Source organism: Oratosquilla oratoria, chromosome 40 (assembly GCF_046742065.1).
Source record: "Oratosquilla oratoria isolate Oo_2021 chromosome 40, ASM4674206v1, whole genome shotgun sequence".
NCBI lineage: Eukaryota > Metazoa > Arthropoda > Malacostraca > Stomatopoda > Squillidae > Oratosquilla > Oratosquilla oratoria.
The window spans coordinates 19,784,711-19,808,322 of record NC_134816.1 but is presented as its reverse complement, the minus strand read 5'-3'; the positions used below and the strand labels follow the sequence as shown (position 1 = coordinate 19,808,322).

The 23,612-nt window shown below is 38.4% G+C and overlaps 1 protein-coding gene across 1 annotated transcript; it reads right to left on the bottom strand.

The window, feature by feature from the left end:
• Nucleotides 1-602: 602 nt before the first annotated feature.
• On the bottom strand, nt 603-15,404 carry LOC143020656 (uncharacterized). Its single transcript, XM_076177176.1, has 12 exons — nt 15,269-15,404; nt 14,585-14,703; nt 10,278-10,474; nt 9,449-9,647; nt 6,871-7,020; nt 6,348-6,463; nt 4,549-4,636; nt 3,926-4,107; nt 3,235-3,345; nt 2,331-2,567; nt 1,305-1,443; nt 603-892 (listed from the first exon to the last, which is right to left on the bottom strand). The coding sequence occupies exons 1-12, from the start codon at nt 15,309-15,311 to the stop codon at nt 680-682; spliced, it is 1,794 nt and encodes a 597-aa protein (XP_076033291.1). The 5' UTR covers nt 15,312-15,404; the 3' UTR covers nt 603-679.
• Nucleotides 15,405-23,612: the final 8,208 nt, after the last annotated feature.

The window sequence follows — 23,612 nt, the reverse complement described above, 5'->3', positions numbered from 1 at the left end:
TTCTGCTTTACTGTATTTCTTCTATTCTGTTTTATTTTATTTCATTCTATGTTATTCTTTAAGGAAAGGTAATCCGACTTCAATTTATATTTTTATTTTTGCGATTAAACATAACATCTTATTCGTATTGATTCTCTTACATCTTAAACCCGTTCACCACAGCAGCATGATGCTGCCTGGTGGACATATGCTCTGACTAACACCCACACGATTTTATTCAGTCGAAGGTCACCAAAGAACCACCTAGATCAGGGATGGGCAGCTTTTGGCACGCGTTCAAATCCTGGCACATTAACGACTTTTTTCCAGCACGTGAAACTCAGAGCTCACCTTAAAACAAATAACTAATAAATCTCCAACTTCCTTTGTATGACCATTGGTAACCACTTGCTCTGCTGGGAGGCGAACTGAGGCCCTTATAGTAGGTGAAGAGGGGGGGCCCATACTCATACGTAGGCCTATAATTCTACTCGCACGCAATTCTTTTTTATTAAATATTTGGCAGATTTCGGCACACATACTTAGAAAAGGTTACCCACCCCTGGCCTAGAACTACCTTCCAGTCCGTGGTACAATTTACAAATCTAATTGCAGCGGTGCCTGACAATCAAGAGGGAAGGGAAAGAGGCTGGAGAAAGATGAAGGTGACATTTTAACTAAAGTTTTTCAAGTCTGAGTTTTAACCCATTTTGGAGGCTATCCATAAGTTGACCTCTTCCTCGAGGATGGACATGGGGCCATAGGACTCGAGGACAACGTCGTGGAACTCCCCGAGGTTGAACTTGCGGCCCATCTCTTTCGAGGCTTTCTCTCGAAGTTCACTTATCTTCATTTGACCGATCTTGTAGGCGAGGGCTTGGCCGGGCCAGTTAATGTACCGGTCGATTTCGTTCTGTGGGGTTGGTAATGCATGTAGTTAGACGAGGATTTTTTGGAAACTGGTAATTGAAATGAAAAATAATCAATGATAACAATGAAAAGTAATCCAGGGGACATTTGAATTAAATTGATCATTCAAATGAAAAATAATTAGTGATAATGATAAGAGGCCACGAACATTATAAATGATATGTGTATTTGTGTGTGTGTGCCTGATTACGACAGAATCCGAAAGATTCCAACAGACCCGACAGACTACAACGGACTCAGAGAAACTCCGACAGAATGTAGTAGTTGAGAAAACAAATGAACTACATATATCGACAGAAACTGACGTACAAATATGTATGTAAGTATATGTATACGAAAGCAATACATTGTAAAACTGTCAAAATGCATATGATTGGTGGAGAAGGATACCTTACCTCAACTTCGATTTTGGTCATGGCTGTGTGTGTGTACAGGAAGTTGATGGCTTCTTGTCGTGTCCACCCAAGGGCGTGCATTCCAGTATCGACCACCAGACGGCAAGCCCGGAATATCTCGTCGGAATAGTGACCGTACCTGGACCGAAGAAGAAGCATAGAAATGACCGAGGAGTAGAGTATACTGTATATACGTTTACAGGAGTAACAAGCTCTGCCAATGGGACTCGGACCATAGTGCTGCGCAACTGCTTACCACAAGGCAATGGCGTTACTGTTGTGCCACGATGACCGTATAAAAGGAAAGAATTGGTCAGGTCAAGTTCCTTTTGTACGATCAGCGTGGTACAGCGGTAACGCCATTGACTTGTGGTAAGCAGTCGCACAGCCAATGGTTTGAGTTCTAGGGCGGAGCTTGTTAATCACCATGTCGTAACTTCACAAACTTACTGAGTATGATAATAACTCCTGAACGCTTAAGTTTATATCATAGTTACTTTCGCAAATTCGCGTCCCCAAAAGAGGACATGTACGAATGCATATGTGATTGATTTTTGTTTTATTTGCTTTATTACTTTTTCTTATAATTTCTTATGTCCTTTACATTCACGGCTACTGAACTTAGGGTAAACATGCGTACACTCATGTCATATGAATCAAGTTGTGATATTTTTCTTTGATTATTTTCTATTTGTATTTTATTCTATTGCATGTATTCACGGTTACCGAACTCATGACGTCACACAGACCACGCACCAGGAAAGACGCGAGACTTGACGCCAAATCGAAGCGCGCATTGTAATGACCACGTGGCGCGCACTTGGAGTAAACAACCTGACGCTGAATAGTTAGCCTGACCCAACCCAATGCATTTAGGGATAATCATGCACGATGGGTGGCTTACCCACGTGATATAAACACAACCTCGAACCGCATGTAAAAAAAAATTGTTCTGACAAATCCAAGTAAAGGAAAAGAACTCACTAACCCCCTTCCCTTCTCCTTCTTCCGCCACAACATACACACCTGTCATAAGGATCATCAAAGAGTCCCAGATCAAAACCAACGCTCTCGGCATAAAGACCCCAGCCTTCGGCGTAGTACGTGTACATCGGGAACCTGGAAGGCGCCATGCAGTAGTTTCTGTCCTCCATGGCGCTCCTGAAGAAGGGCATCGTCGTGGATTCCAGAGTATGAGAGCCCTGGAGGTGGTGACCTGGGTTGCCCTCGTGTAAGGATAAGGTCATCATTTTGTATTTGGGTCTGGAAAAAAAAGAAGTCTGGAAAAGGAAGAAGAAAAGGTCTAGAAGAGGACGAAGAAGAGGTCTGGATGAGGAAGAAGAAGAGGTCTGGAAGAAGAAGAAGAAGAGGTCTGGAAGAGGAGGAAGATGTCTGGAAGAGGATGAAGAGGTGGTCTGCAGAGGAAAAAGAAGAGGTCTGGAAAAGGGAGAAGAGGAGGTCTGGAAGAAGAGGAAAAAGAGGAAGTGATCTGGAAGAGGAAAAAGAAGAAGTGGGCTGGAAGAGGAAAAAGAAGCGGTCTGGAAGAGGAAAAAGAAGAAGTGGTCTGAAAGAGGGAAAAGAAGAAGTGGTCTGGAAGAGGAAGAAGTATAATTATGGAAGAAAAAGAAGAATAGGGCCAGAGAAATAAAAATAGGACTGGAAGAAGAGGAAGGGGAGATCTGGAAGAGGAAAAAGAGAAGGTCTGGAAGAGGAAAAAGCAGAGGTTTGGAAGAAGAAGAAGAGGTCTGGAAGAGGAAGAAGAAGTCTGGAAGAGGAAGAAGAAGAAATCTGGGAGAGTAAGAAAAAGATGTCTGGAAGAGGAAGATCTGGAAGAGGAAGAATAAGAGGTCTGGAAGAAGAAGAATAAAAGGAGAAGAGGAGGAAGGGGAGGAAGAAGAAGAATAGGGTGAGGACCATGGCGAGAACTTACGTGGCATCGAAGTGGTAGGTGTTGACATAGAACACCCCGGGTCTTGTTCCGTCATAGGAACCGGAGAGGTAGAAGGCGTGTGGACCATCGGCAGAAGGCGCCGCTTGCACCCTAAATGGCGGGGATGGTGGACAAAAAAAGGTGAGAAAAAGGTGTTCAGGGGTGATAAGGTCTGCATGAATGGTGCTCTCTCTCCAGTGCTCAGCGTCTTGAAGAAGTAAATTTTCTTTTTGTAAATGGTATTCGAATATTTGAAGCTTCTTGTTTCTTAATATTTGTTCTAATTATTTCACTGCCTAAAGCAAATGGAAATTAAGATTTTTATTCAGCTGAAGTAGACCCTCGGTGGGAAGGAGTGTCAGTTTCAAGGAACTGAACTCTTCAATATCTTGAATTTTTTTTTTTCATCAGAAGAAAAAAATTAACAAGAAAACCTCCTCTTCCTTTTCCTCCTCCACTTCCTCCTCTTCTTCCTCCTTTTCCTCCACTTAGCTCTCCTAATCCTAATCCTAATCTTAATCCTGATAATACTCTTCCTCCTCCTCATCCTTCTCTTTTTTCTCTTCTCCCTCTTCTTCTTTCCCTTCTTCCTCCCTTTCCTCCCCTTCCTCCTCTTCCTCCTTCTCCTCCTCCATTTACCTCTCCTACTTCTAATCCTAGTCCTCCGGCTTCTCCTTTTTTTAAAACTCACTCCAACTTGGCCTTGGGGATATTGATAAAAGCCTTGGGCAAGAGGGGCTTGATCTTGTCGTAGACGATGTCCTTGAAGCCCTGGAGGAGGTCGTCAGCGTTGTCGTAGAAGAACCTCGACTCGTTCTTGATCATGTTGGAGAAGTCGTTGACAGACATGTCGTAGCCCAGCTCCGATACGATCTGAGACGAACAACGATCATAACGATGATGATATTGTTACAACTCCTATCTGTGCCACAATCACGCACATGACCATGAATGGAAATGAGTAGATAGATAAATAGATAGATAAACAAATTAATAAATAAGCAAATAAATAAACGAATACATATAAATAAATAGATAAATGAATGAATAAATAAATAAATAAATAGATAAGTAAATGAATGAGTAGATAAATAAATAGATAGATGACAGATAAATTAATAGATAGATGAATAAATAAAGGAATAAATAGATAAGCAAGTAAATAAACAGTAAATTGATAGAAAAACATACTTAGATTAACTTTTTTTATCACTCTTAATCCTGGCTGATAATACTATGCACCTCATGGTAAAATTCCCCAAATGACAACGTTAAAGAAATTTTAAATCACTTTGTAACCTCAGTTTACTTTACCTTCGCCATTTCCCGTTGAATCCGCTTCACCTCGTCAAGACCCATTTGGTGAATGTCTTCCGGAAGCTTCACAGTTGATGTGTGGAAGCTGAGGACAAATGGAACCACATATCAAATGAGGAGCAGTCCACCGATGTCATTTTGTTGGAAATTTCCACAAATTTGTGGGAGAAATTTGAAGGATTATATGTAGATTTTGAAGAATTATATGTTGTAATTAACTCATTTGTATATATAATCATTCCTTATTTTTGTGTGAAAAAAATGTGGAAATCCAGATTTCCTTGTGAGAAATTTGTGGAAAAAAATCTCCCGTATGTGTAGGAATTGGCATAGATCACAGTGGCAACACTGTTTATGACAATAAAGAATTGTTTATCGAAAAACTCGAGGAGGCATACATGCATAAATCAAAACGTGGTACAACCAAGGATTACCTGCGCTAGCATGTGACAAGTGATAGTGACTTAGTTTCTCGATGTTGATGGCTTAGAATTAAACTGAATTATAGTTGACAAATGTAAATCTGTTGACTGGCGCCCATTCAGTGCTGTACAAATACTTTTCCACGTTGTATACTTACCAATTGTACTATCATGGTGGAGATGGGTTGAACACAAAATTTAGTGCACATGTAACTCGAGCATACAAATATATAAGAAAAGTTGCGCTCAACTTATATCTCTCTTTATGGCGCAGTTGGTTAAGCCAATATCACTTGCCACGTGCTAACGCAGGTTCGAGTCCTTGACTGTATCACATCTTAATTTCTGCATGTATGCCTCCTCGAGTTTCTCGATGTTGATGGCTTAGAATTAAAGTGAATTGTGGTTGATAAATGTAAATCTGTTCAATGGGACCCATTCAGTGTTGCGCGCACACACACACACGTATATATATATATATATATATATATATATACATATATATATACATATATATATATATACATATATATATATATATATATATATAAACATAAATGTATGTATATATATATATGGGGGGTCAGGTAGTATGTGTGAGCAAAATTTGACGCAGCCCAAAGGGATTTCTCCCCGTCTTCTCCTTTTATGCGTGGGGGGACGGAGAGGGGGGGGGGTCGCCGATTTAATGAAGCGGCCTTGCTGTGGATGTGCTGTGTCTTGCGACACTGCTTCTGACCCAGGGCAGTGGGCAAGGTGCAGGGATGACCCGTCATCCAGGAGGTGCTAAGATAAAAGGGAGGGTGGAGGAGTGTGGAGTGTATTCAGGGATGAAATGGGTGGGAATCATTTTATGCCTTTTCCTTTTTGGCTACCTCCCTTGTAAGGGGGAAAAAGCCTTGGTATATGTATGTGTATATATATATATATATATATATATATATATATATATATATATATACATTCTTAATATATATTGTATATATATATATATATATGTGTGTGTGTGTGTGTGTGTGTGCAGGTGTGTGTGTGTGTGGTGTGTGTGTGTGTGTGTGTGTGTGTGTGTGTGTGTGTGTGTGTGTGTGTGTGTGTGTGTGTGTGTGGTGTGTGTGTGTTTGTGTGTGTTTGTGTTACGTGTGTGTGGTGTGTGTGTGTGTCCTTGTGTGTGTGGTTGTGTCTCGTGATTTTATATATATATATATATCTAAATATGTTCAATATATATATACAGTATATATATATATATATATATATATATATGTATGTATGTATGTATGTATGTATGTATGTATGTATGTATGTATGTATGTATGTATGTATGTATGTATGTATGTATGTATGTATGTATAATATGTATATTTTTTAACTCACTTTACAATTTGCGAGTATCGAAGTTCTCCGTCAGGAAGTGACGTCACAGCAATTTCGTCACGAGTGACGTAATCATTGTTGACGTAATCCTGAAGCTTCCGGAATGCCGGAGTGACCTGTAAATAATAATTATAGTCATAGTAATAAAGTAAAAATAGACATACAAATAGATTAAATATATATACAGTCGGATAACTGAGCTTCTACAATGCTCTGTGCGTTCGAGTGTGTTTTAAATCATGAATTAGACTGGTAGAGTTCAGGCATATTATTTTTTTTTTCTTTCTTTTTTTAACAGAAGAATTTTATTGGTCTTCTGCCGACGCAAATGTCTACCGTTTTCTTTGTTGCCAAACGCGTCAAAGCATCAAAGAAAACTGTAAGCAGCGTAATCTTAAATTATTCCTTTTCTTGTAAATACGATAAACATTCTTTTTTTTTTTTTTTACTATCCAAACTACTTCTTATTGACAAGAAGAAGCATTTGGTAAGTTAGTAAATTAGGTAATTCATCACTACAAACATTTTCATCAATGACCCGTTTTGCTCTAAACTGGAAATCCTTGATTAGTGCTGGACTGAAGGATTCGCCGGAGAACTGGAAGGATGTGTAGGTCGGAGAGTCCTCTGCATTGGTCACACTAAAACGTCTAATCAAGTCGCTCACGCTTTTCTGTGGAGTGAGAAAGCGTATGTGAATTAATACACACACAAAGAAATATACGCACACACGCATACAGGAGCGACCAGTACACACACATGCACAGGTCTGAATTGAGAGAAGAGATCTCTTGATTAAGGACAGGAGGGCTTTAAGAGGTCATGGGAACAAATTAAGAAAGGCAACACACACACACACACACACACACACACACACACACACACACACACACACACACACACACACACACACACACACACACACACTCGGTGGCGTGGTTAGTAGAGTCCCCAACTGTCACTACGGCGGTCCGGGTTCGAATCCTGCCCAGGGCTGAAATAATTTCAGTATCGCTGAGCCTCGAGTCGTTACTCTAACTCTCGTGGGTGGGGAGTTGGGTGTGTGTGTGCGTGTGTGAGGTCACAACATTACCCATAGATCGGTCCTACGACCTCTGAGCTCTCTTCCGTGACGGAAATAGCTGTCGATCACGAGTCCAACACGTGATCCAAAGACCAAGGTGAACCAAGGTGAATCACACACACACACACACACACACACACACACACACACACACACACACACACACACACACACACACACACACACACACACACACACACATGCATACACAAACACGCAAATGCAAACATACACACACACACCCAAACAAATACACATATAATAATTTCGGTCCTACCCAGGGCCGAAATTATTTCGGTATCGCTGCGCTTCGGGTCGTTACTCTGACTCTCGTGGGCGGGGAGTTGGGTGTGTGTGTGCGCGTAAGGTCATAGCATTACCCATAGATCGGTCATACGACCTCTGAGCTCTCTTCCGGGAGGGAAATAGCTGTCGATCACGAGTCCAACACGTGATCCAAAAAGATCAAGGTGAAACAAATACATACCCACAAAACACACCGACACAAGCGCGCGCGCGCCCGCGCGGCCACGCACATGCATACAAAGGATTACAAAGGCGGAGCATGTCGACAGGAGAATTTTTGGTCCATAACTACGTCGGATGCGAAAAAAATATATATAATAATAATAATAAAAATAGAATAAAATAAAGATTATAATAATATGAATAATAATAAACAAAATAAATAAATGCTTAGGTATAGTTAAATGATAAACAAACAGGTAAATAGTAAATAATAATAAATGAAAATCAAGCAAATAATAAACAGACAAATAATATAAAATAAATGACAGTCATTACAGCATCTTGCTTAGATGTTTATCTAAACGAATCTTAAAGCTTCGAACTGAACTACATTGCACTGCCTCTGCAGGAAGTTTATTCCATTCATTAATTACACGGTTGGCGAAGTTGTTTCTACCCACTTTCAAATTAAATCTATTTCCTGACAGTTTGAGACCATTATTTCTTGTCAGATTATCATTCAATGTAAAAATTTTGTCACTTTTGATGTCAATCCCCTTTAGAATCTTAAAGAAGTGTATGAAGTCACCTCTGAGTCTATGCTTTTTTAGGGGAAATAGATTTATATGTTCTAGTCAATTTTCGTATGATTTATTTTTATATTCGGAATCAGTTTTGTGGCTCGCCGTTGTACTTTTTTCCAATATGTCAATGTCTTTAATTAATGAGATTCGGTGACCATGCGGAAACAGCATATTCCAAATGTTGACAAACTATTGATTTATTTATCGATTTTTTTTTTTTTTTTTTTTTTTTTTTTTTTTTTTTAATCTCCACCTCGTTATGGACAAAAAAGGTCTTCTGTCAGCCATCACACTTTGCCTTTGTAAACAAAATTATGGTGGCATGGGACAAAAGGACACGTGTGTTTACAAAGGAGAGATTGAGCCCTTGAACCAGTTACCACAGTGATAAGCCTCCTGTGCAAACAATGAGCGTCTCATTCACGTAGTAAAAAACTCCAAACTATAATAAACGAATAAACGAATAAATGTGTAAATCAAGAGGAGTAACAGGTAATAATGAAAGAGAAAACATATAAAATGAAAATGAATAAAAGAGACAAAATTATTATATAAGGTAATTAAAAATTGAATTATATATATATATAATACACACACACACACACACGCACGCACACACACACGCACACACACACACTCACACACGGCTCGGTGGTGGATTGGTAAAGTACTGGCCTCACAAGCCAGAGAACCGGGGTTCGATTCCCCGGCCGGGCGGAGATAAGTTGGGTTTGTCTCCTTTCACGTGTAACCCCTGTTCACCTAGCAGTGAGTAGGTACGGGGCGTTAGTCAAGGAGTTGTGACCTTGCTGTCCCGGTGTGTGGTGTGTGAGTGGTCTCAGACCTACCCAGAGATCGGCAAATAATGAGCTCTGAGCTCACTGCCGTAGAGTGGTGTCTGGCTGTCTCGACAGAGACTGCAGCAGATCCAAGGTGAATACACAAACACACACAACATTACTCACCATAGAGATGGCGTGGTTGACCAAATCCTCTTCGACGCCTTTGCGCATAAGGGCGATAATCTGGTCAATTTGTGTTGGGATATGACCCAAACGAGAGAGCATCTTCTCATAGTCTTTTGGACTTTCAAACACCATCCAAGATATCAACTTTTCGAAGTCGACGTGGATTCCTTCGTTGAAGTTAATGGGGAACAAATATCTGAAGGAAATGTAGCCAAAAAGATACGATGAATATTCAGTGATAAAAAAATACAAAAATAAAAAAAGTAATGATTTGATGTAAATGTAGCTTTGAAACCCTGCTGGATTCTTGCTCAGGATTCGAACCTTTTCAAAGCTAAACCAAAAATCAACATCTTGTTACATTTGTAAATAAACAAATAAAAGAAAAAAGTATAGATGAACAGATAAACGAGCAAAGGAATAAATTAATGTGTAAATAAATATGTAAATAGATAAATATAAAGGTAAATAAATGAATAAATAAATAAATAAGTGAATAAATTAATAGTCAAATAAATGAATAAGTATATATATATATAGATAAATGAATAAATGAATAAATAGGCAAGGTGGAAGACTCATATATAGTATCATTTCTAGCCATTTTATAGGTCAGTCATCGTTTTTCTGCTTCGTATTTGAAGTAAGGCCCTGTTCACACTAACGGTTTCAACCGCGGCGGTTCAACTACAGTGTACGTCAATGGATGCGTTCACACACAACCGCGCAGTTTTTCCTTGACTATGTGGTACCACCGCGGTCTCCGCGCTAGTGTGAACAGGACCTAAGACACTTTCTCAAGAACACTTTGGAAGGACTTCCTTACCCCTTGAAGGGATATCCTTCGATGAAGGTCTGCATCTCGGCCTTGAAGACACGGAGGTTGATCTTATCGGCGCGGTCGGTTAGTTTGGGCTCAATGTCTTCGGCCCTCTTGAAAAACTCAAGGCATTTCTTGTAACGGTTCTCGAAAGCATCAAGGGACAGGTCATCCAGGCGGTCGTCGTTGTCATGGAAACCGACCTGAAAGTCACGAACTCACATTATCTTTGATGAAGAACTCGAGGCACTTCTTGTAACGGTTCTCGAAAGCATCAAGGGACAGGTCATCCAGGCGGTCGTCGTTGTCATGGAAACCGACCTGAAAGTCACGAACTCACATTATCTTTGATGATAGCCACCCTCGAACAGCACTGGTGGCGTAAGCGGAAGCGTGCTGGTCTCGCGTTTAACGAGATGTGGGTTCGAATCCCGCACTTCGTTTCTCAGCAGTGACTGTTACCTGCGCCAACAGTCCCCAAAGCGCTTTGGGAAAAGGTGACGGCTAAGCGCCTCCTGCCGTAAGCTCTCCACCTTCCTCTTCTTCCCGCTGAAAAAATAGTTGTTTTTGTTCACCGGAGTCTGTCTAGTTTGTACAGAATTCACTAAAGAAAAGAACATTTGATGATGAAAAGTGTGCATTTGCATTTTAGATGCCTGATTTTTAGGCCCTGTTCACACTAGCGGTTTGAACCGCCGTGGTTTGAACCACGGCGGTTCTATTACAATGTAAGTTAATGGAGGCGTTCACACACAACCGCGCAGGTAATCCTTGATTTTGTGATACCACCGCGGTTTCCGCGCGGATCGAACCACTAATGTGAATAGGGCCTTAGTAATTTAAATAAGAGAAAGACAATTGCTTTCGGTCTAAAGTTTATAGAACCGGAAATTCTTTCAAGCATCTGGTGGGAAATCAGAACGACTGTCAAAACATCTAAATTTAACTCTTACCAGCCAACTCCCACGGAGTGGGAAGTGAGAAACCCCTGGTGGAGCAGAACCCTGTCAGTTGCGCCAAGGGTTCTTTTTTTATACAAATTATCGGGGGGGAATGGAGAGGGGTTGTGTATAGATGATGCTGTGATGCATGAGGGGGAGTGGGTGGGGGATGGGGGTGAGGAAGTATGTATGAGAAAAAATATTTGACGAGGCCCGAAGGGACTTCTCCCCGTCTTCTCCTTCCCTGCATGGGGAGACGGAGAGGGGGAGGGGGTCGCCGAATTTATGAAGCAGCCTTGCTGTGGATGTGCTGTGTCTTGCGACACTGCTTCTGACCCAGGACAGTGGAGAGGATGCAGGAATGACCCGTCATCCAGGAGGTGCCAAGATAAGAGGGAGGGAGGAGGGTGGAGGGGAGTGGAATATATAGGAAATGAAATAGGTGGGAGTGGTTTCTATGCCTTTTTCTTTTTGGCTACCCCCCATGTAGGGTGAAAAAGCTTTTGGTATATGTATGTATGTATGTATCGGAACCTTTTTTCAATTTGTTCCGTGGGTTTTTACATATGGTTAGTAATGAATAAAAGCAGCAACGACTGCAACAGCACTGTTTGGCCTCTCTCCTACAATGAGAGAGGCCAAACAATTTAGGTTAGTAATATCAATAACAATCACTGTCATGCTCTAGCAGTATTGTTAGTTTACTTCTTGATTAACTTGAATTGATTGCTTAGACTATTGAAGCATTTAAGTATTTAGTTTCCAATTGACAAAAAGCAAATGATTGGCTAACGGAATAATAGGAAGGAAATTGTCTACCACGCTAAGTTATGTGTATACCGTTACTGTTTTGTTTTGCTTTTTCAAAAAAAAAAAAAAAAAGTGGGGACCAAATCAAACCCTCGCTTCGATAAAAAAAAAAAAAAAAAAAAAAAATCAGCCATCCTTGAAACACCGTAAAAATGTAAATAAAAACTTGTGGCCAAGATGCTAGAAGAAAAATATAGAATTGTGCTCAGTATGTTAAGAAAAACTTCGAGAGAGAGAGAGAGAGAGAGAGAGAGAGAGAGAGAGAGAGAGAGAGAGAGAGAGAGAGGGAGAGAGAGAGAGAGAGAGAAGAGAGAAGAGAAAGAGAGAGAGAGAGAGAGAGAGAAGAAAAAGATAGAATAAATCGACTCAGGGTCATGAGAAAACCCAGATGGGAATTCCCGATGGAGGCGGCAGTTGTAACCTGTGATAGGCCCCCCGCGTTGATAAAGTGACATAACAGATGGCCTTGTCTTCATCCTTGTGCGCATCGGTGGTCAGATCAATGTCATCGTCGATAACAACGTAGTACCACAGGCAAGTAACTGTGTGTGTGTGTGTGTGTGTGTGTGTGTGTGTGTGTGTGTGTGTGTGTGTGTGTGTGTGTGTGTGTGTGTGTGTGTGTGTGTGTGTGTGTGTGTGTGTGTGTGTGTGTGTGTGTGTGTGTGTGTGTGTGTGTGTGTGTGTGTGTGTGTGTGTTTACTTTATTATATTTACTTATCTGTAATACATAGGACAAAATCTATACTTCTGAGGTCTCTTTTCTATGCTTCCATCGGCCAACATTAGTTCTGAATTTGCTTATATTGCCTAGCTACACTTTTTTCTTCCTTATTGCCCTGTGTATCCTTGTATCTTTTTGGAAAATTGTATTTCCAATATCCTTCTTGTCGATTATTTCGACACTTTTCATTGTCGTGAACACTACTTCTTTCTTTTTTACCTTCTAATGTTGGCAGTTCAATTAGATTTAATCATTGCATGTTTCTGAATCAGGAGAATATATAGAGAAGACATAACACTGAGGTAAAAGAATATACAAATCAAGAGAAGGTAGTTGACGTTATCAAGAGAATGAAGTTTCACTGGGCTGGACGAGTTGTCCGCATGAATGAGGAGAGATTGCCGAAGGGAGCTGCGTTTGGAGTGGTGGATAGACGCAGACCGAGAGGAAGGCCAAAGCGACAATGGATTGATAAAGTCAGGGTTGCACTTGAAGAACAAAGTGGAAAAGAAGATTGGTATGAAGAAGCTTAATATTGAGACGAATGGCGAGACATATTTTTCGCGGACAAAGCTCAAGATCCAGCGGAGTAAGTAATATTTCTGAATCCAAATTGGTTATCTGTTCAGATGTTCGTCTCTTCCAAATATTTTCATCTATCTTTCACAGTTCATTCACGCATTTAGCTGCCACAACAATCAAAGACATTTGTTTATAAATCAGGAGTTTCTCCTTACTTCCTCATAGCTTGGGATCACATGAACTTTTTTTGTAATCTCTTGGCAATTTTCCTTCTTCCAATGAATATACAGTTAGCTGAAGGTTTTAACAACATTTGTTCTTTACATTCTTTGAGCACCCAATTTCAGATCCCATATATTATTATTGCCAATTTTTGTGCTTTTTGAACTTTCACTTCCATGACATTCAACATTATGTTTTCAGTTGTTCTTGTTTGCCCTCAAAATTGCTATTCTTGGTAAGTACATTCTAGAAACTTGTCAACTCGTATTACCTTCCCTGTGTCTCAATTTCCCATGATTGTTATGTATATATTTCTATTTTTTATATTTTTTCATTATTTCTTGATCTGTAGAGTATTGTGGCCGAGCGAGTTAGAGCATTAACTATTTCTTGCAGAGTTCGAGGTAACGGCAGTTCGAACTGTGTCGCCAACGAATGAACAAAGGGCATGTTTTATCAAGTTCCACGCTTGAAAGTCCTTTGTAAGGGGCACCGTCCTAGCCTCCTAATAAGGGGAATCGCGACGTTAAACAACAACAATAACATCATCATCATCATCATCATCATCATCATCATCATCATCATCATCATCATCATCATCATCATCATCATCATCATCATCATCATCATCATCATCATCATCATCATCATCATCATCATCATCATCATCATCATCATCATTATCATCATCATCATCATCTAATCTGTTGGCTTTCTTTTTTCCACCTTTTCCATCATCAAAATTTCCCTTTTTTTGCTGTTTCACATCTTTTATTAAACCAACCTTCCTCTGTTTTCCTCCTTTCCTTTAGTTTTGATACACATTTTCCCGTTCTCAAGTTGCAAACATTAAAAAAAAATCCCATTTCACCTACATATTTCCAGTCTTTCTGAATTTCTCCACTCCTTTTCATTTTTTCCAGTTCTATAGCTTATGACTCACCTTCTTTATTTCTAGGGCTCATCTCTCCTTCCCTGTAGAAACAGGGAATCCAAGAACTACAAAATCACAATCCCATGGAACAAGCGCGCGCATACACATACGATTGCATATGAGCTAGACATTTTAGAATGGAACTAAGGCATGCTCAACTTACAAAAGACGCGAATTCCGGGGAGTCCTTCATTCTCCAGAGCCAGTGATCGTCCAGAAGATCCTTCAAATCCGGATTCGCGGCGTGGAAATCCCGGGGAATATGAGCGGCCGCCGCCGCTCCTGGAGGTCGCCAGCGAATGAAATAAATTGTAAATTACATATCCCTTAATAATGTATACAATAACAAGGCAGACACAAAATGCATATGTAAATGCATCTATCCTATCCTTATCAGGCATTGAATTCTGATCTTTCTAGGTTAATGTCAGTCAGGTAATGATTAAAATAAATACAAATTGGTAATGGGTGACTTCAATGATAAAGTGGGATAGAACATGGTAGGAAAATCATAAGTTGGAAAATTTGGAGCAGAGGGAAAAGCGACAGATGGAATGCTAGTTAATCTAACAGAGAAGTAACCTGAGAATAATTGGTACTTCATTAAAAAAAAAATGTAAGTTATAAATGGACGAGGAAGTCCAAAAGAAACAAGAAAAATCAAAACGGGTTTTATAAAGCTGCCTACATACACAGACACGCAAACATAGACACACACACACACACACGCACACACACACACACACACACACACACACACACACACACACACACACACACACACACACACACACACACACACACACACACACACCACACATGCACAGGAAATAAATAAATATCATACCAAACAGCGCAGAACAAAAGACTAAAATCCAGGAAACTTTCATCTTTGTTCGTTGACGAAGTCTTCAGAAATGCTGTGACAAAGTCCATGGTACCCTTATAAAGGATGGTCAGCGGGACTTCCCCCCGACCAGCTGTCTTGATAAGCAAAAATCACTTAGAACAGACAATTCATAGGTTCTACTCCTTATCTACGCCTACACCCGTATCTAAACCTAATTCTGTCTTTGCTTCCCACCATTACGCTTTGTATCTATTTGTTTATAGTTCATAATATTTTTCTCTCTCTGTCTAGCTGCCTATCAGTTTCTCATGCCAATAACAGTCTTGATACCCGTATGTGTATAAATGTGTATATCTATGTGTATATCCTTACTTTATATATATGTATATATATATATATATATATATATACATATATATATATATATATATATATATATATATATATATATATATGTACAACACTGAATGGGTCCCAATTAGATATACATTTTAATAACCACTTTAATTCTTAGCCATCAAAAACCGACATGTAGAAATTTAAATGTGGTACTGCCAAGGACTCGAACCCGACATCCTTTGATGACTTAGAATTAAAGTGTATTGTGGTTGTTAATATATATATATATATATATATATATATATATATACATATATATATATATATATATATATATATAAATATATATAAATGTATATATGTGTTTATATCAATTTATTCTCTCCATTACCTGTTCAAGCACAAAATCAACTCTTTACGTATAAACTTTTGACCACCTTCAAGACACTTTCCCCTATCCTATACCTCTACAACACATCTCATAATGCCTATCATAAGCTTTCTCCAAATCCATAAAACCCTAAAACACATCCCTACTCTTTGGCAAGAACTTCTCACATATGTGTTTTACTACAATAAACTTAAACTAATTTATGCATCATCTTCCTCTCTTTAACCCACAATGCTCTTTCACAATTACTCCCTCTGTTCATCTACCAGTCCCTACGGTTAACATCTTCCCATACGTTTTACCAACTACAGTTCACAGACTGATTCTTTCAAAACTACCACATTTATAGTTTTTTCCTTTTCCTTTGTATGATGGAACTACACATGCACTCCTCCAATCCACGGGAACTCTTCCCTTACCTTGGCACAAATTAAAGTTTCACAAACCATTTCACTCTTACCACTGCTCCCTTCATCAGAGACCTCACGCGACATTCATGTAATTCAAGTGCCTTACCAGCTTCCAATGCCTTCACTGTTCTTTACACAGATACTCCTCTACTTACAAACATTGGCTTACAAACTTTCAGACATCTAAATGAAGCCTCAAGCTTACTTTACCAGTTTCAAAGGTAAGAAATCCAACATTAAAGTATTAGTATTACAATGAGTTTTTGTTTTATATATCATTAGTAATGTGTTCTAAGATAAAAGAAAACATATATTGACTTTATATCATACATATTTATGCATGTAGATTTGAGCACCTTTAAGATAATGTTGAACAAGGACTCACGAACATTTTGAGTAAACAACAGCCGCTCGGAACGTCAGTCATTCTTAAGTTGAGGAATATTCTTATATCTTCTTTTCATGTAGCCGTATAACTTCCTTCTTTCAACTCATTTATTCTCGTGGCATCTCCCTCTGCATAATGAAACAATCCTTATCTTCCTCTACATTCAATGAATCTCTGAAACACTCTACTCATTTGACCTTTACTGTCTTCTCTTCCATTAGTATCTGTCTCTCAGCACCCTTTACCTTTACCTACTTAAAAAAAATAGCGATAAATAAAATAATTATTCTCAAAAGTTACGGTCAAATACCTACCCCGTCTTACTTCTTGCTTCCTTTTAGCTTCCCTCACCTCGAGATTTGCTTCCGTCCTCTTCCTTCTTTACCTCTCATACATAAGACAGTAATAACATAGAAATAAGGGAGAGTGCAAAAGACCATAAGGCCTACACTAGGCAGTTCCATGCCCATTACCATCTATCATCCCCATCCATAAACTAATTTAACCTTCTCTTAAAATAACTGATAGCTTTAGTGCTCACTACATGCTAACTAAGTTTATTCTATGCGTTAATGACTGTTCTTGTTCTTGCCTATTTCCTAAACCTAAATTAACGAGAATTGGTTTACTATTTTCTCTTTGCAACCAATCTTCATATATCCTTTTTTTTCTGCTACCACAAATTCCATCTCTTTATCCCACTATTCGCTGCCCTTTCTTCTGTTTCCTTATCTTCTCCTCCTCATACACGAACGTTATCACTTCCTCCTGAAAACATACTCATTCTTATTATAGAACTAGCCAAATTACCCGCGCGTTGCTGCGGGCAAATGATGATCATTTTAATTTTGATAGAATTTGTGGAGAAAAGTTACATGGAATGGAATGGAAAAGGCAACAAAAATAAAATGTTAAGAAAGTGAGAAAAAATCTATTTGAGGAGGGAGACGCCCTTTGGAATAATATATTTATCCAAGTAGCCTGGGTTATGGTGGAATATATATGGTTTTTGGGGGAGTTCGCGAACAAACAGACAGATAGACGCAGCTACTACTTTATTATCGTAGATACAAATGAAAGGTAGTTATCAAAGTTATCTTGGGTTATAATATTTCAGAATATATATGGTTATAAGGATCTATCTGCAAAAACCTAGGAGTTCGTAAATAATCCCTAAATTAACCATACCCTACCTAACTTTAACCCTTAACCCTAACCGAAATATATATGTATATGTATATATATATATATATATATATATATATATATATAGATATATAAATAGATATATAATATATACATATATATATATATATGTATATATATATATATGTATATATATATGTATATATATATATATATATATATATATATTATATACTGCATATATATATACTGTATATATTTAGAAATGAAATATAGTTATCCTAGTACCTGGAATGATAGGGCATGAGAATATGTATAGTTATAGGGGTCTATCTCCAAAACCCGAGGAGAAGATCGTGAACAAACAAACAGACAGACAGATAAATGAAAGATAGTAATCCAAATACTTTAGATTATAAGGCTTTAGAACATAAATGGCTATATGGGTCTATCTGCAAAAACCTAGAAGGAGTTCGTGAATAATCTCTAACCTAACCATACTCCACCTAACTTTATCCCTTAACCCTAACAAATATATATATATATATATATATATATATATATATATACATACATACATATATATATATGTAGATATATATATATATATATATATATATATATATATATATATTTTAAATAAAATATATTTATCCAAGTACCTGGAGTGATAGGGTATCAGAATATATATGGTTACGGGGGTCTATCTCCAAAACCCTAGGAGTTCGTGAACAAATAGACAGACAGACAGACAAATGAAACATAGCCAAGTACCTTGGGTTATAATGTTTCAGTATATATGGTTATAGGGGTCTATCTGCAAAAATCTAGGAGGAGTCCGTGAATAATCCCTAACCTAACCATACCCCACCTAACTTTAACCCCTAACCCTATTTTTTTTTTTTTAATGAAATATAGTTATCCAAGTACCTGGAGTGATAGGGTATCAGAATATATATGGTTATGGGGTCTATCTCCAAAACCTTTAGAGGAGTTCGTGAACAAACAAACAGACAGAAAGACAGAGGTTACTACTTTATTATAGTAGACTAATTGTTATAGTCCTGTGCGGTGCAAGGAGTCCGTTCAGGTTGTGGCATACGTCGTGCCGCATCAACTCTAGTATTTACCTTTCTCTTATTTCTCATCTGTGTGCTATTTGATTTTTTTCTGTATATAGTAAAGGAAACTGCATAGTACAATGAGGATCATTTTTTAGGATTAAAACAACGATTACCCACCGCATCCCACCTGTCTCACCGGCGTGGCAACATGGGAAGGAAAAAGCTGCCAAGTGTCATAGAATTTATTCAGATCGTTGTTACAATCCTGAAGTGATACTTGTTGTACTACACAGATTCTTTCACTATATACAAAAAAGCACATAGATGGAAAATAAGAAAGAGAAAGAGGCATGTATTCAGGTTGATTTGGCATCATGGCTTGCAGTAAGTCACGAAGTATTCCACACCCTGAACGGACTCGTAAGAGCGCACAAACTATAGTAAGAGTAACAAAATTCAGTCAGTCCATGTCGATGCGAGCTTTGAACTCGGGTCCCTCTGAGCGTTAGTCCTAACCGATACCACTCCGCCACTCAAACCAGTTCTTCGTTTACTCATGTATCTATTTTACCCTTCACAACCTCCCACACTTCTCTCAGCCTCACATGATATATCTTTTTTTACTTATGTATAGACGTCTCGATCAACATTCATTGAACTTACTGAGATTAGAAACAGCGATGATGATAAGAACTTTTTTTTCGCATTGGTACGATGGCCACGTGGAGTAGGTGAATCGGATGGGACATACCAACGTGACTTTCTGTGATTTTATGCACCTGGTGGTTATCTGTTGGTGTGTTTTGCGATGAATTGTGAGAATGCTTCAATCTTCTTGTTGATGCAACAATTTTTTTGATTAGGTTCAGTTGGATAAACATCTGGAAGATATGATACATTTCCCTTTCAACCGTGTTTTTTTGTTGTTGTTGTATATATTAGCATTCTTGTTTTCTTTTTTTCATTATATTTCTTTATCCATCTTTGTTTTATTATTTTTTATCAATACTATTGTACTTATATATTCATTTACTTATTTATTTATCTATTTATTTATATATTAATTCATCTATTCATTCATTCATTTGTTTAATTATTTATCTATATACTTATTTATCTATCAATTCATTTGTTTATCTATTCATTTACCTACTTATTCATTCATTTATTCATTCATTTATCTTTTGATTGATTGATTGATGATTGACTGACTGATTTATTGATTTATTCATTCATTCATTCATTTATTTATCTATTTATTTGTCTATTTGTTTACTTGTGTACTTAGCCATTTGTTTATTCATTCATTTCTTTATTCATTTATTTATTCACTTATATATTTATTTACCTATGTGTCTGTTTATAAATTAATTCATTCATCTATACATATATTTATCTATCTATTTATCTATTCATCTATTTATCTATTTACTCAATTGCTGAGCCCAAAATCTCTACCTGCTGCAGCTACAAATCTTATACTTTTTCCAAATGCTCTCCCCACCACTGGTGACATGGAAACAGCGACACACGAATGTTAGATAACCGTCCAGAGATTCTTCGTAGAGATCATTGATGTCATTAGCGATAAGTTCTGCAAATTGCTTTAGTTTGACGAACGTAACCATCTTGACAAATGCTTTAGAAAAGAATAGAATAACAAAGAATAAACCGTCTTATTGGCATCTTTTAGCTTATCATCTTCCTATAAATACATATATATGTATATATGGGTATATATATAATATATATATATATATATATATATATATATTCATATATACATATATATGTATATATATATATATATACATATATATATGTATATATATACATATATATACTTATATATATATATATATATATACATATACATATGTATATATATATATATATACATATATATATACATATACATATACATATACATATACACATATATATATACATATATACATTGTGTGTGTATATATATATATGTATGTATATATAATTCATATGTGCATATACATATATATTATATATACGTATATGCATATATATATACATATATATATATATACATATATATATGTATGTATATACATGTATGTACATATATATATATATATATATATATGTATATATATGTATATATGTATGTATATGTATGTACATATATATATATATATATGTATATATATATATATATACACATATATTTTATTGTGTGTGTGTGTGTGTGTGTGTGTGTGTGTGTGTGTGTGTGTGTGTGTGTGTGTGTGTGTGTGAGTGTGTGTGTGTGTGTGTGTGTGTGTGTGTGTCGTTACCTTGGATCTGCTGGATCACGTGTTTCGTGATCGACAGCCACCCACCCGGAAGTGAGCTCAAGCTCATTATTAGCAGATCTCTGGGTAGGTCTGTGACCTCACACTCCACACACCGGGAACAAGGTCACAACTCCTGACTAACGCCCACGAGAGCTGGAGGTGAACAGGGGCTCGAAACGTACCGAGACTGAAATCCCAATTTCAGTCCTAGGCCGGGATTCGAACCCGGTTCCGCCGGCACCTCCGTGTGAGGCCAGTGCCTTACCAATCCGCCACCGGGTAAATGTGGCGTGTGTGTGTGTGTGTGTGTGTGTATGTGTGTGTGTGTGTGTGTGTGTGTGTGTGTGTGTGTGTGTGTGTGTGTGTGTGTGTGTGTGTGTGTGTGTGTGTGTGTGTGTGTGTGTGTGTGTCTTTACCTTGGTCTTTTGGATCACGTGTTGGACTCGACAGTATTTCCCGAGAGAACTCAGAGCTCGTATGACTGATCTATGGGTAATGCTATGACCTTAAACGCACACACAAACCCAACTCCCTGCCCACGAGAGTTGGAGTAACGACTCGAAGTGCAGCGATACTGAAATAATTTCAGTCCTGGGCAGGATTCGAACCAGGTACCGCCAGCACCCCGTGCTGACAGTCTAAGACTCTACCAACCGCGCCGTGTGTGTGTGTGTGTGTGTGTGTGTGTGTGTGTGTGTGTGTGTGTGTGTGTGTGTGTGTGTGTGTGTGTGTGTGTGTGTGTGTGTGTGTGTGGTGTGGTGTGTGTGTGTGTGTGTGTGTGTGTGTGTGTGTGTGTGTGTGTGTGTGTGTGTGTGTGTGTGTGTGTGTGTGTGTGTGTGTGGATAGTTTTAGATACTTGGGTGCGAATGAGGTGGAAAAGGGAGGGGTTGAGGTGGAGGTAGGATGTAGATTGAGAGAAGCGAGTAAATGCCTTGGGGGATTAAAAGTGTAATGAGAAATAGACATTTGGGAATAGATGTTAAGAGGAGATTGTATGAAGGAGTGATTGTGCCGACAGCACTGTATGGGGCAGAAACATGGAACATAAGAGAGGAAGAGAGGAAGAGTTTGAATGCGTTTGAGATGAAATGCCTGAGAAGTATGGTAGGGGTTACTAGGATGGATTGAGTGAGAAACGAGGAGGTGAGGAGGAGAGTGGTGGTGGAAAGGGAGTGGGGAGATAGAGTTGATGAAAGAGTATTGGGATGGTTTGGACAAATAGAAAGAATGAGTGAAGAAAGATTAATAAAAGAGGTGTGGAAGGCAGAGGTGGAAGGAATGAATATGAGGGGGCGACCAAGGATGAGATGGATGGATGGGGTAAAAGGGGACTCGGGAAAGAGGGGAATGTCTGTTGAGGAAGGAAGGGAGAAGACAGAAGATAGGAGCAAGTAGGAAATGGTTGTGTATAAATGATGTTATGATGCATGGAAGGAAGTGGGCGGGGGATGGGGAGGGTGAGGGAGTATGTGTGAATGATATTTTGACCCAGGTCGAAGGCATTTCTCCCCGTCTTCTATTTTTCTGCATGAGGGGACGGAGAGGGGGAGCGCCGATTAAATGAAGCGGCCTTGCTCTGAATGTGCTGTGTCTTGTTCTATTGCTTCTGACCCAGGGCAATGGGCGAGATGCAGGGATGACCCGTCATCCAGGAGGAGCCAAGAAAAGAGGGAGGGAGAGGGTTGAATGGGAGTGGAGTATGTGAGAATGAAATGTATGGGAGTGGATTTATGCCTTTGACTTTGGCTACCTCCCTTGTAAGACGGGAAAAGCCGTTGGTATACGTATGTACTTATTTACTTATTTATATATTTTTGCATTTACTATTTTATTTACATACTTATATGTTAGATTTTTTTTTCTCTCTTTAAGCCATCTCAGCACTAAGAACAAAGACGGCGAACAACAGAAAAAGGGAGAAAAAGTGAGAGTTTTATATATATATATTTATACTTTTGCTTTTACGTAAGATACTCGCACGTGTGAAATTCTCTGGTTTCCATTTTTTATTGCCTAGCTCGATAACACAGTTACAACGCTGATAACGTGAGCTGTTCTATAATTAAGACAAATGAGCAATTCACGGAACTTTGCAACCTTGAGGATATGGCCCATCATATCTTTTCATTTTAAGTACAAAAATTTAACACACACACACACGTGCGCGCGCGCACACACACACACACACACACACACACACACACACACACACACATATATATATATATATATATATATATATATATATAAATATTTATATATATATATTTTTATATATATATATATACATATAT

Excerpts from the sequence above, each read along its gene's own strand:
- LOC143020656 (XM_076177176.1), bottom strand. The coding sequence starts at position 15,311 with ATGAAAGTTTCCTGGATTTTAGTCTTTTGTTCTGCGCTGTTTG. Across the intron at positions 14,704-15,268 it reads CTTTTGTTCTGCGCTGTTTG|GAGCGGCGGCGGCCGCTCAT; the intron begins GTATGATATTTA and ends GGCGACCTCCAG. Across the intron at positions 893-1,304 it reads TGACCAAAATCGAAGTTGAG|AACGAAATCGACCGGTACAT; the intron begins GTAAGGTATCCT and ends CCAACCCCACAG.